Source organism: Gymnogyps californianus, chromosome 11, assembly GCF_018139145.2.
Source record: "Gymnogyps californianus isolate 813 chromosome 11, ASM1813914v2, whole genome shotgun sequence".
Lineage (NCBI taxonomy): Eukaryota > Metazoa > Chordata > Aves > Accipitriformes > Cathartidae > Gymnogyps > Gymnogyps californianus.
Window position 1 is genome coordinate 9,011,637 of NC_059481.1, and position 13,155 is coordinate 9,024,791.

General features: G+C 40.6%; 1 protein-coding gene across 3 annotated transcripts in view; it reads right to left on the reverse strand.

The window, feature by feature from the left end:
* TCF12 (transcription factor 12) overlaps positions 1-12,174 on the reverse strand; it is a 174,469-nt gene extending 162,295 nt beyond the window's left edge. For all 3 annotated transcript variants that reach the window (XM_050903711.1, XM_050903710.1, XM_050903709.1), the window contains exons 1-3: positions 12,098-12,174; positions 10,774-10,873; positions 9,898-9,970 (exon numbers count right to left, since the gene is read on the reverse strand). In XM_050903711.1, coding sequence (XP_050759668.1) covers positions 9,898-9,970; positions 10,774-10,848 — 148 coding nt within the window. In that variant the 5' untranslated portion in view covers positions 10,849-10,873; positions 12,098-12,174. The remainder of the gene's footprint in view (positions 1-9,897; positions 9,971-10,773; positions 10,874-12,097) is intronic.
* Between the last annotated feature and the right edge of the window lie 981 nt (positions 12,175-13,155).

The window sequence follows — 13,155 nt, forward strand, 5'->3', positions numbered from 1 at the left end:
TCAAAACATCGCAATATAAAAAATGTTTGTCCTACAAGCAAAGCTGTCTGGTTTAATCATTTCACAAAGTAGCCACAATAGCTCTTGGGATAACACCAAGACAATAGTATCTTGCATTCAAATAAACAAAAAATAAAAATATAAACGGTGAATTCCATTCTCCTACACAAGACTAAAAATACTTCAGAAAATTCTAAAGTATATTTATCTCCACAGCATCCTACTAACACTAATGCAACACAGTAGAAAATTCAAGAGATGTCTGGTTACAAGACATCCCTGCAGCATGCAAAATGCAAAATTCAATTACTTTATCATGGATTTATCCACATCTTCTAGGCTTCAAACATGTTTTCCAACAGAAACAGAGAAACCAAGTTTGCAAAGAAATGTTATTTTAAATTAAACTCTCTACATTTTTTCTCACACGTTATATGCTAATAGGTATGAGTGACACTCAGTAAGTTTTCTGTTTCGCTAAATATTCTGTCTGGTTCCCTTCTTACTGCCTCATTCAAGTAAAAAAACAGTTTATTTTGGACTTTTAGACAGGTGTTAAAAATGCAGACAGTACATAAAAAAACCACAAATGTGCATTTAGTTTTTATTTTAGGTAAGACTTGGAACCACTCAATACACTAAAGATTTTGTCTGTAAAACCTGAACATGGAAGAAGACAGGAGGACTATAAATCAATTCACTCTCCAAAGACAATGACATACGTATTAAAATTAGCAATATATTTTGGTCATACTCTAAACAGAATAAATACAGACACCAGGTAATGATACAGACCAAGTTCTTGTTTATATTGAATTAAGGGTAAACTTTGGTTTAAACTCAATTTCATTTAACACACAGAACATGCACATTCATGGTCTAATATTCATTGGTATTTTACCCACAAAATGTACACAACTAGAAATTACCAAATTTGGGTTTTGTTTTACTAGGTATGTTTTTCTAACAATTAGTTCTGCCTATTCATCTTTGTACTTAAAAAGGGGAAAAAATACTGTGTCTAAAATGTAATTTTCACAAATCAAGGCTCAGAATACACTTCTATATAAAACTCCAACCCAGCCTAACTTAAGTTTCTCTGTGTTACTGCTGCTTCATCTTCATCAGCAGTAAAGAGCTCTTTCAGAGGCAAGGCACAAACAAAACGTTTCCTGCAGTTTTGTTCATGCAAAGGAAAGTAGAACAGTGAAAGCAAGTGGTTCAACTTATTACTAACTCCACGTAACTAACAATCTGATAAAGACACGGAGATATCACCATTTCTGCAGCTACAACTGGTACAGAAAAAAAAAAAAAAAGTCTGCAATACCAAAAAAAGCAGACTTGAAAAGCGTAACATAAATATGTCATATGCTTACAAAAAACCAATATAGGCAATCTCTGTAGAAGATCAGGAGCAAGAAATCAGGTCCACTGCAATAAACAAGATTTACTTCAGAAAAAAATTAATTCAAAACTGACAGCTGTATGTAAAAAAAATCTACCTATTTTCCACTTACCAATAAATTATGTGTAATACCAGAAATGTATACTTTTTATCTTCTTTTTTAAATGCAATTCTATAGCATGAGCAGGTTTTGAAGTTTTCCATAGCACTAATACAGAAGTGTACAACTTTCCTGTCCAAGACAAACCTTACTTAGTTTTATGCTAAGGTTTTACTAGCATTCCTAGAGAGCATTACCCTACTACCAGGGCTGTAAAGTAAACTCTTTTTATCAAGTCTCTTCCTCTTCCACCCCCCATTCCAAGTATTTCTTTAAAACACCAGCAACAATTATTTTGATGTGATCAAGCGAGATTTTTCTGCATTACATCAGTAAGAACATGACGTTGGTTTCATTTAAAGCAACTTCAGCTCCCTCTTTCAAAAAAAAAAAAAAAAAAAAAAACACCAACAAAAAACCACATCCCTAGCATACAAGAAGAATCTAACAAAGTCCTGAAGATTGATTGGGTACATTTTAGCCGATTATCCTCTGAAGACAGTGAGATATTATTAAATATAACAAAAGCTGCTCTTTCTGATCATTCTTGGTATTCAGTTAACATCTTCACCAAAAAAGTATGTCCTTTATTTTTTTGAATGTTATGTTTACAAACACAGCTTTGTTTTACAAATGAAAAAAACAAAGCATTCATTCAAGACATTAAAAAAAATTATCATTATCTCATCTTAGACTCATAATAGAAAAAAACCTTACCCCTACAATCACTAGTAAATAATGGATTGTAGTATTTAAAAAGTCCACAAGTACTTCCAAATCATCAGGCTGAGGTATACGATAAAACTGGGGAATTCTACACTTTCACATTAATAAAAAACCCAACAAATTGAAGGAGTGGCCATCACTACTTAAGACAGAAAAAAATAGACATTAAAAATACATTTCCTGTCCTTAGAATGATAATTATGCACTGAAATAATACTTTTCCCCCTTTTCTTACAATGCTTAATAACCAAAAAAGTGATTAAGGTATATACACAATTTAAAACTAGTTATGAGTATTCAATAACAATCTCCATCAAATAATTCACATGCAGAAGAAAACAGTGCCTTTTCTTATTTCTTTATTTACTATTTAAATTTAGTTACTTCCTTATAGGAGGACATACAAAACTAAACAAGTTTTGCTATATACTTCTGAAGAAGTGCTAACACATTAAATTAGACTATGCCTCTAAAAAAAGCATTTTAGAGAACATACTTTATTCAGTGAAGTCATTTATTGTAAGTGAATTTTCAAATATGATAAATTTCCTTCAAAGTAAATATTAGTTTAAGATAGAAGACTTATTTATTATATCACATAGATCACATCTGGCTCTACAGGTAATTTAAGAAATTTTGTAAACCTTCTAAAAATGCTCAATGCTATTCCCCAAAAACATAATCCTTCAACATTAGAGTACCAAAAAAAAGAACTGCATCTCTGCAGTCAAGAGAAGTCAGCTCAAGAGGTCTACTAAACTACTCAAGTTTACGCACATCTTTCAATTTTAAAAATAGTCTCCACAAACTCCAATCTTACTAAGTGATATGGTGTTATATTAGTGCCTTAAACATCCTTCTGTTCATAAATACACACAATTTTCAACCATGAAAAAATTATACTATATCTTTAGCAACTTAAAGTAAATAGTTTACCAAGTTTATAGTACAGTATATAGCAGATTAACAGAAATTCATATAACAGTATCTATATGCTCAACTATGGATAAAATAGAATTATCTGAGAGAAACAGCTGTCATACCAACTTGACAGCAAAATGACTAAGGGGTTAAGTCCTCTTTGTGTGACAGCTGGAAAGAAGTGGGGGGAAAGGGAACTTTGGCATGTATATATCAATGACAAGCTTTTAACATGAAATTCCCTTGCCAAAGACCAAAAAAAGACCACAAACAAATAAAACCAAAAAAACCCAAGCCTTAGCAAAAGCTACAGACATAATAAAAGTTCTACAGTAATTAAGGGACTGAGTACAAGTTCAGCTGCCATTAAAGGACACACAAATACGTAGGAATCTCATTTATACTTCTCTTTAAAGAAAACGGATTCCTCAGATAACACACAATTTCTCCTCAATCTCTTTTCAGGATTCTTCCTCCACCCAAACCTTTAGTCCTTGTGATTACATTTGTATCAACACTGCTCTCTGGGAAAATAAAAAAATATAGCAACAGGCAATTTCAAATCATATTCCTTCCCACATGCCATTAAGACCACTCTCCAAAGCATCTGGATACTCTTCATCACTTAGAGTAGATCAGAAAAATTTGGCGGATCAGAGAGCTACTGGCTGGGGTGGAGGGTGATGGTGGGAGGTGCCCCATCCTGAGTAGTTCTACACCAGGAAAGGACAAGGCACTACTACAACCCCAGATCTTCTGAAGCCACCCAGAAATAACATTGCAAAGATCTTCCTTGCATTGTGAGACAGTAACATTTATATAGGGATTGGAGGTTAGATGCTGTGCTTGTAAACACAGTGATCACATCGCTGCTTTCACCCAGGGAAAACCAATTGCTGGAAATACAAGATTAACTTTTTGAAAGAACGCTTTCTACATGCCAATACAGCAAAACTTAAAGTTTCCTTTACTAACAGTGTCAAGTGTATCTCTAAACAGAAGACAGGCCAAACACTACTAGAAATTCTAAAATTAGCTATTTGGAAGACAGCAAGGAATTTCTGACCAATTGACATGAGGTTCATACCATCACCTTAAGTGATAACAGCCATTTCAAAACCATAGCCAATGGCAATAATGATGGACAAACACCACTTATCTGCTCACCAAGCTAGATTCAGAACACCTAGCTGTTCCAGTAATTTTTCCTTTTTTCCTCCTTTTTTTTTTTACATCACCAAAAAACTCAATATCCACATGACCACAAACACCTTGTGAGAGACTGTCTGCTTTAAAGTTGGCTTATCAGTTCCCTCCATTTGTCCAACATTTTTTTTCCCCTCTTCTTTCTTAAAGAGGAATACAGAAGCAGTTACTTAGCCCTTTTATATGCTGTACTTTTCAAGACTGTTCATGGAGTAAGTGTCTGACAATTTATCTTCCCAAAGGCAAGGGAAGGAGAGGAGGAAAAGAGACAGCAATACTGAGACAGAGGCTGCCAACAGGCAAGCTGCAGAGTCACATATTTACTAGCACTGTATCACCCTTCTGGGTTTCTAAATGCAATAGGTGAGGGATCCAGACTGAAATCTTCATCTCACTTGCGTTTGGCCCATTTGAAGGGTAATCCATGGGCCTCCCCTACAAACAACTAGAGGGGAAAGAAGCTACAGATACCTTTTTGCTTTCAAGCACAAGGCTTTTACAAGTCTTCCCAGGCTCTTCAGAAGAGGACAGAATTTAGCACCTCTCAGACCCAAGATGAAATACCAGGTGACCAGATCTGCTGGTTCACTTTTAATGGAGCTAGAGGACAAATTAGATATTAAAAATAAAAATAATAAAAAAGCCACATAGCTGCATGACCTAATGTTTATTTTAACAGGCCACCCTAGATTTCTGGCATTTAACACAAAATAAGCTTATCTACTTTTGAACAGCAAACAAAAACACACGAGACCATAACATATTTTGGATGACAAAACCAGAAATACAGATCAAATTGCTGAAATATAGCCCTTGCACTTTTTTTTTATTTAAAAAGAGTCTGTCATGACCTAACATATTATAGGACCAGACTATGTGACTACATGAAACCTCTCATCAACTCCTTAATTCAGAGATTAGGAGCAGGCACTAGGAATTTCCTATACCTCAATGGGAGACTGCACCAGAAACACACATAGAATGGTATCAGAGAACTGATTTTTCTTAGGAATCACAGTTCTGATAAAAAGAAGAAAAAATAATGTATTTTGAAAGGTTAGGAGCACTGATTTGCATACATAAAAAGTCTCATCTTTCTGCAGTTTTCTCCAAGGCTGTGATTTGGCTGTCAGAGTGCCTTTTCTCTTCAACACTTGCTGTAGATTAATGAACACAGTATTTAAAACATTGCCCATCCAGGTAACTCTCCCAAGTTTTTTTGTTGGGGTTTTTTTGTTTGTTTTACAAGGAACTGCTGATGCAAAACTAAAAAGGAAGTAAGAGTTTAAGGGACTGACAAAGAGTAATCAAGTCAGGTTTTGCTAGTTTTGGAAACACTGTTTGGTAACTTAATAGACCTGTTAAAGAACTGCCATTGTGTCCAGTCTCAAGACACGTGGCCCTAATTTAGGGATACTCAGGTTAATGGCAGGCTATCAACTTAAATGGTCTTTGCATCAAGCCACTAATTAGTGGCCTACCCCAATCCATTCCTTACAAACTCAGTACATTAGTAGAGAGAAGTGGAAAGGGCAGCCTCTTGAATTTGCACAAAAGGGGACCAAACTGATACAAATGGATATCTAAGCAGACATATTCAGAAGTTTTTTTGCATGTAGGTCTGGTATGAGGAACGTCTGAGTACACACAAGATTTGTGCCCAAAGCTGTCCACACACAAATGTGTGTACTCATTTTTCATGAACTTCAGAAGAATCTTACAGGCAAGAGAAGTGTCCTATTTTGACAACTTAGCTCTTGAACCGTACCTATTACTTTAAACTCTTACCACTTTGTTTTCTGTTAGACATCCACATTATCTTACATCAGCTTTTTGACGGATACCCCGCATACGCACCTGCACAGCCACATGCAAAAATAATGCTACTGGTATAATGAGGAGGCTACAAAAACTGAAGACAGTACGCCACATAGGAAAATATTGTCTCAGATATATTCTTCTTTAACATCTAAGAAGTTCTTTGCAAAAGGAAAAAAAAAAAAAAGGTTTTATTTTAGGGTACCACACCTGAGATTAAAAAATTTCAATCACAGGAAAAAATTGAAATTGACATCAAACCTGCTGGGAACCTTAGGAAAATTGCACTACTATTGCCTATGGCAGGCATCCGAATATTGTGACTGGATTTTAACGGAGTTAATGTAATAAATAAAGGGCATTTGGCAAAATCGGTAACCATCCAGGTTTGTATTGGCATACATTTTGTGGTTTTGACAAAAGCAAAACAAAGCAAAATTTCACTGTAAATCATAAACACTGCTAGTAACCATAGTAGCAACACAGAAAGTTTTAAATAAAATCTGCAAAAAAGCCTGATTAAAAAGCCCGATAGAGCATATCTCTGACCTTTGCCTTATCCTACGATTTCTAAGACAGAAATGGCTTTATCTTCACAAGTTGGTTTTGGAGGGGAAAAGAATGGGAAGTTCTGTTTTAAACAAGAGGTAATTACAACACGTATGACAAGGAATATTTTGTGGCTTAACTCACTGACTTACATATCAGGTTACTTTTCCAATACGTTTATTTTCACCACTAGTCTGACCAAGTTACTTGACTTTATCAGCAGCTTACACGACTTACTGTCATAAGATACTATATCAGATTAGTTCACTTATTTCATCTGCAGCTTTCATTCATAACTGATTGACCTGTACAAAGCAAGCCTGCCCAACACCAGACTTCAGCTATCTTTTAATCAAAACGTAATGTTCATTTGTTAATCCATTACACTATTTTCTTACAAATTATAGATATCAGTCATATTAGCTGTTTTATTTATGCAATCCAATTACACATATATTTTTACAGCATAATCAACAGAAATATTGCAGAATTATACCAGATCAAGCTTGTTACATCAGAATTAATAAACATACACCCTAGTATTTCCAACACATCACAAAGCCACACCTGAAAAACAAACAGAACTTAACCATCCTTGAACAGCAGCTAATTTGTCCTTTTAAACTGGGGGCCTGAGGGGCAGTAAGGAAAATGCATCATGAGCATTCCTTCCTTCTAAATCAGATTTCCCAGAAATATAGTCTTGAGAGCCATGAAGACAAGCAATTGATTTTCACCTACTTAATGGGGGCCATTAGGCTGCATCTCGAATCACTGATAGGTTGAAGGAGGGCAGAGAAGGTGTTTTAAGATTTGTTTATTTTAAGTTTAAATGAGAAAAAGGGGGCTCTATAATAACAATCAACACATTCTTATTCCAACTAAGAAAAGGAAAACACTTTATTTTAGTATGCTTGTAAAGACATCAAAAAAATAAAACTGAGTTTAATGGGAAAGATACTGAAGTGAGCTTCACTTCTGTAATTACCATCAAAATCACAGAAAGTCTCTATAAGAGGCAGCATCATTCCGTATTCAAAGAAAAAATTAAAAAGTACTTTTTAGGAATCTGTGCATACTGTACTTTTTGGTACTAGATAGCTCAAAGGAATAAATACCTCCTCCTTTCATGTTTCTCTTTGAAAAGTGGCCTCTAGCAGTAAAAAAAAAAAGTTTGCAAACATTGTTTGAAGTTACAGAAGTTACATAACACTTGAAACTAAAGCAAGATCACAATTAAATCAGAGTGCTAGAAATTAAATGCCTATACTTCGTCAATGATCTTAACATAGTCTTTCTCCAACACTTAACACTGACTTAGAACACAACTAACAGAAGTTTGTCACCTCTCACTCCTGCAGAGTAATCCCCCTAAGTCAAGGTTTAGGTCATAACATTACAAGAATTAGGGCATATAATCCCACTAACCAGTAAATCTCTACAATCAGAAATGTTTTGAATTAAAACGCACACTATATATCATTCTTTTCCAAGGGGCATTTAGTTGAAATTGTAGCTTGTTTGGACAGCTGCAGTGTATTGCTCATGATTAGTATCTATGTGATAATATACCATATTGGTAAAGAAATTCAAGGAGTCAACAATACTGTTTCTCCCAAAAAGCTAAGTATTCTGGCATTCTCTCTTTTTCTGAGCCATCCAAGGAAAGAAGGGGAAACATTACCTACAAATAGAGCAAGCCACATTACCTAAGACTGATTTAAGAGCTAAATTAAAAATGAAAGCTGTATTATTCAACAGAAAATTATTCTACTCATTTAGGAAAAGCAAGGGGAAAGGAGGATGAGATGCTTAGATTGTGCTCCTCACAATAAGTTTTAGCTGCCTAAATGTCTTTTAAAACAAGCTTTTGAGAAACAACTGTCTTGAATATTTGTATTTTAAAATATTAACTACATCGTATACGGATTTGCTGTCTCACTGTTGCCAATAATTTAAACCTGACGTACTTTCAAAGAGCAAGACAAAACCACATATATTTTAGGAGAGAAAAAGTAAAATGCTTATTCAAGTATGTTACAATTACAACATTTGCTACATATTTTCATTAAACTAAATATGGGAGATAGTCTCTGAAGAGTTTGCAAAATTACACAATTCGGAAGTTTTAAGATGCTTTTAAAAGCAAAAATTCTGAAGTGTCACTAAAATGCAAGGTGTCATTTGGACTCTCAGACTAACAGCTCTGACAATGTAAGAGGCAAACAGGCGATGTTAACTGCACAACTTCAAGCAACTACTTCACTCCTCGACTGGCATTCTAAAACTTTATTTTCATTAACCTTAACTAAAACCACAAAAATCACTTTGTTGTATTCATAAAAACAAAAATATCACTTCACTGTATTCACAGAAAATAAGCATACATAAAAAAGAACAAAACACCTTATCAAAAAGTTACTTCAGTTTCTCTTTTGTAAGTAGTAATAAATATACCCATTACAAGAATGATACAAAGTATCTGTTAAAAAATTGCACCTATTTCCTATTACAGGCTGAGCTTAAAAGTCTCTGAAAAGAGCCATTAGGTGGACCTCAATGAAAAGACACTGAAGCCACAAAATACATGCAACATGTAAATACAGTTACTTGTTTTCCAGATGCACTGATAGGTGCATTGAAGGTTCAACATGAGAGAATTCTATTCGTCAAGACTTTGAGAACTACACAGTACTAGAAAATTGTATTAGCCTTACATTTTCCTGAAGAACTGCATTTTAAAATATATCCTTGAGTCAGGAATATTTCATTATTTGGCATTTTACTTAAGTGTTTTCCCCTTTCATACAGAGGCTAGGAAATACTTCAGTCAAACAGGTAGGTTTGATTTTATCAAACAAACAAAAACAAAGAAGCCATTCATTTCTAACATAACAGATAAACAGACAACTTGCATGTCAGTATGACTGGAGATACTTAACACTTCACTGTACTGGGACAAGTAGTATGAGGCATGTAGAGGAAAACTGTGGTTAAAGTTAACAAAATGTGTTACAAAGTCAGAGCAAAACAGCACATCTCTAATTAATCTGAATGTCTTATGAGAATATGTACAAATGAAAAATTACCATACTTGGAGCACATGAAGACTAAGCTAAAACATCAAGACCTAGTTACATGAACTTCATGTATCTCAGATGCATCCTACCTGATCCACTGAACTGGCTGCTTCCTAGCGTAGTTGGTCTGGTTTTCCCACTATTAACAGGTGGGGAAAACATCTGCAAAACAAGGAAAAAAAAGATGTGTTTGAATTGGCTTTGAAACTCTGTGCTAAATTACTAATGTAAACTTAAAAAAAAAGTTAACAGGAAACAATTATTTGATTCATTTTTCTGCTAGAAAATAAACAAAATGTAAGATGCATGTTTAGACCCATAAAACCAATAAGCTAAAGTACTCCTTGCAATTTATTAATACCACTAAAATCTGTTTTCTACATGAACACAAACAACTTAAAAAAAATTTTAAAGAAGACTTTGTGCTACAGCAATTTAAAATAGTTATATATGTTAAATTTTGCTACTCAAAATATATTTCTTACTGATCTGTGAGTTTAAAGTCACTGGATAAAGACAGCTTTTGAGAGGCAGTAGTTTCCTATTACATTTATAAATCAAGCACCTTTTTGAAATCTGCTAAAAGTATCACACAGAAAATACCTATAGTTTTCTAAGCCAAAATTATCAATTAATAACCTCTGTTATTTACGGGCATTAAATTTGCTTTTGGTTTTTTAAAAAAAAAAAAAAAAGGAAAGGCAAAAAAAAGCCAAAGTACCAGTGCCACACACCAGCTTAACAAACGTTAATTATTCGATTATGCCACCACTGGGTCAGCCTGATTTTAACCAGTTAAACCAATTGACCCAGCTGGTATTACAGTATTAACTCTGGAAGTCTAGACATTACATCAAAGTTCAGGTGTCCAACTTGGCTGAGACAGACCCAGCGTGCTGCTGCCCCTACTCCTCGGTTCGCTTTACCACGCAGAAGTCATGAGAAGACCTCAGAAAATATCCTACCGCACTGAAGTCCAGCAAGTCGCTCAGTTCCTTGTCAGTTCCTATAGCGGCCATCCTCTGCTGCTGGGAATTCATCTTCCTCCGCTCCTCCGATCACCTTCTAGGACACAGGGAGAGAGGCACAGGCAGTACTTCACCACGGGGCTGGTGCCGACCCCCGACGCTGGGAAACCGGCCCCTAGCTAAGAAGGGCCTCTGGCACCTGCACCCCTGAGGCGGGGGTGGGGGAATCCCAGGGCAGGCTCGCTTTACCGGGCGGACTGACGGAATCAGCAGCAGCAGCCTCCCCAAACTAACCAACTCTCCTTAAGTTTCCTCAGGCTCCCTTTTCTCCCTCATTCCACTTCTCCCCCACCTCGAGCAAGGCACAGACACGCCGCAGCGGGGCCGCCGCCGCCAGGAATTAGGTCCCCCCCAGGCAAGCGAAAGCAAACAAACAGCCGCAGCCCAGCGAAGTCCGGAGAATTAGCCAGAGATTAAGTGACTCACTGTCTCTGCAACAATGGGGCTGACAAGCGGGGCTGGATGTGCCTCAGCAGAGCCATCTCTGCCCCGGCATTATCGCCGACCGCCTTCCCCGGCGCTGGCGGCTCTCCCCACCCACCCGCGGGCCGCCACCGCCGCTCCGCGCTCGGGACCGCGGCGGGGTGGGAGCCGCCCCCGCGCACCGCACGCGCACACGCGGCGCGGGGCCGGGCGCGCGCGCGCCGCCACCGGGCGGGGGGGGAGTGGAATGCGCGTGCGGCGGGGGGCGTGCGCGCGCGCGCGGCGGGGTGGAGGCGGAGGGGGGGGAAGGAGGGGCGGCGGGGTCCGCGCCTTCCCTTGTGCCCGGCGGGCGCCGTGGGGGAGCGGCGGGGACGCTGCCGCAGCCCCGCTCCCCTCCAAGTTTCGGAGCCGCCCGGCGCGCCGGGGCCGGGCTGCGGCCGCCGCGATCCTTTATGAGCGCGGGGAGCCGCGCGGCGGGTAACGCGCGCCCCGAACGCCGCCCGCGGGGACCCGCTCCTGCCCGGGGCCGGGCGCCGCAGCCCGCCCGGGGTCCGCGGCGCGGCCCGCCCCGCCACCGGCGGAGACCCCGGCACGCCGCACGCACGCCCCGCCGCCTGGGCGGCCGGCCCCGGCTGCCGCCCCTCGGGCTCCCCAGCGGCGCCTCCTCCTCGTCCTCCGCGGCCTCCCCGCCGCCCCCGCGGCGGCCCCCCAGCAGCCCGGCTCCCGCCCGGCCGCTGCCCCTTGCCGCCGCCTCTGCCCCAGCGAGCGCCCGGCCACCGCTTCCCTCCCCCCGCCTCTCTCTCCCAACTTCTCCCGGCCCCTCGCCGTCCGCACTTACCCGCTGCCCCCCGTACGCTCCGGTGACCAGGGCCGGGCCGGCGGCGGCGGGCGGGCCGCAGGCTGGGTGGGAGGCGACGAGCCGAGCGCTCCCCCCCCACTGGAAAGAACTTGTGGGTTTCCCTCAGGCAGACATTTTTTTGCTTACAGAGCCTCAGCACCACGTTCACGGCTCCGGCTCCGTATCCCTCCGCGCCGAGCGCCGCCACGGCCTTAACCCTTGACGCGCCGCGCCGCTACCGGCCGGGGGCGGCTGGGAGGCGCCGCCGCGCTGGCGGCGGCCCCACGAGCACGCCTTGGAGCCGCCCCGGCACCCGCCTCACCCCCGGGCGCAGCGCCGGGACGCCCCAGCAGCGGGGGGGATGGCGGCGGGGCCCGGGGGCCGCCCGCACCGCCGCGCAGGAGCCCGGCGGGTGGGTGTCGGCGGCGCGAGGAGCAAGCGGCACCCATCGGCCCCTGGCCCGCTTAGGGATACCGCAACGGGCACCCACAAAAACACGCACCGCAGGGGAACAGACCCCTCCCCACCGCTCCCCAACTCATCCAAACCGCCAGCACAAACCTCGCCACGTAGCACTGACAGCAACGCACGTGCCCCAAAATACATTACCACATTCACCCTGAATCCACGTACCCTAAACTATGCCTAAATACTTTTAATATAGCAATATACAGTCTTACTTTGCCAAATAAAATTGCATATGAATTACATCAAGCTTTAAACATTCATTAGCAGCTTCCTCTTAAATACATACAATTAAAACCATAACATGTCAAAGCATAAAAATATGTATGTTAATGCAAGAACGCACTTTCAAACAAACTCTGCGGTCCTCTGAAACGGGTGATGCTAAAGGTGAATCAGCCCAACGGCTTCCGTTCAGGAATGGGAACCGGCACGTGAAGAACCTGCACCCTCATTTGGGTCCTGCCACTGCTACGGACAAATCACTCGTTTGCGCTCCGTCTCCTTCTCATAAAACAGCACTGCCAGCCTGTCCCGCCGGGAAGTTTATTTCATGTTTGCAAGCTACTCAGACACCCAGGCGTAACGGCCTA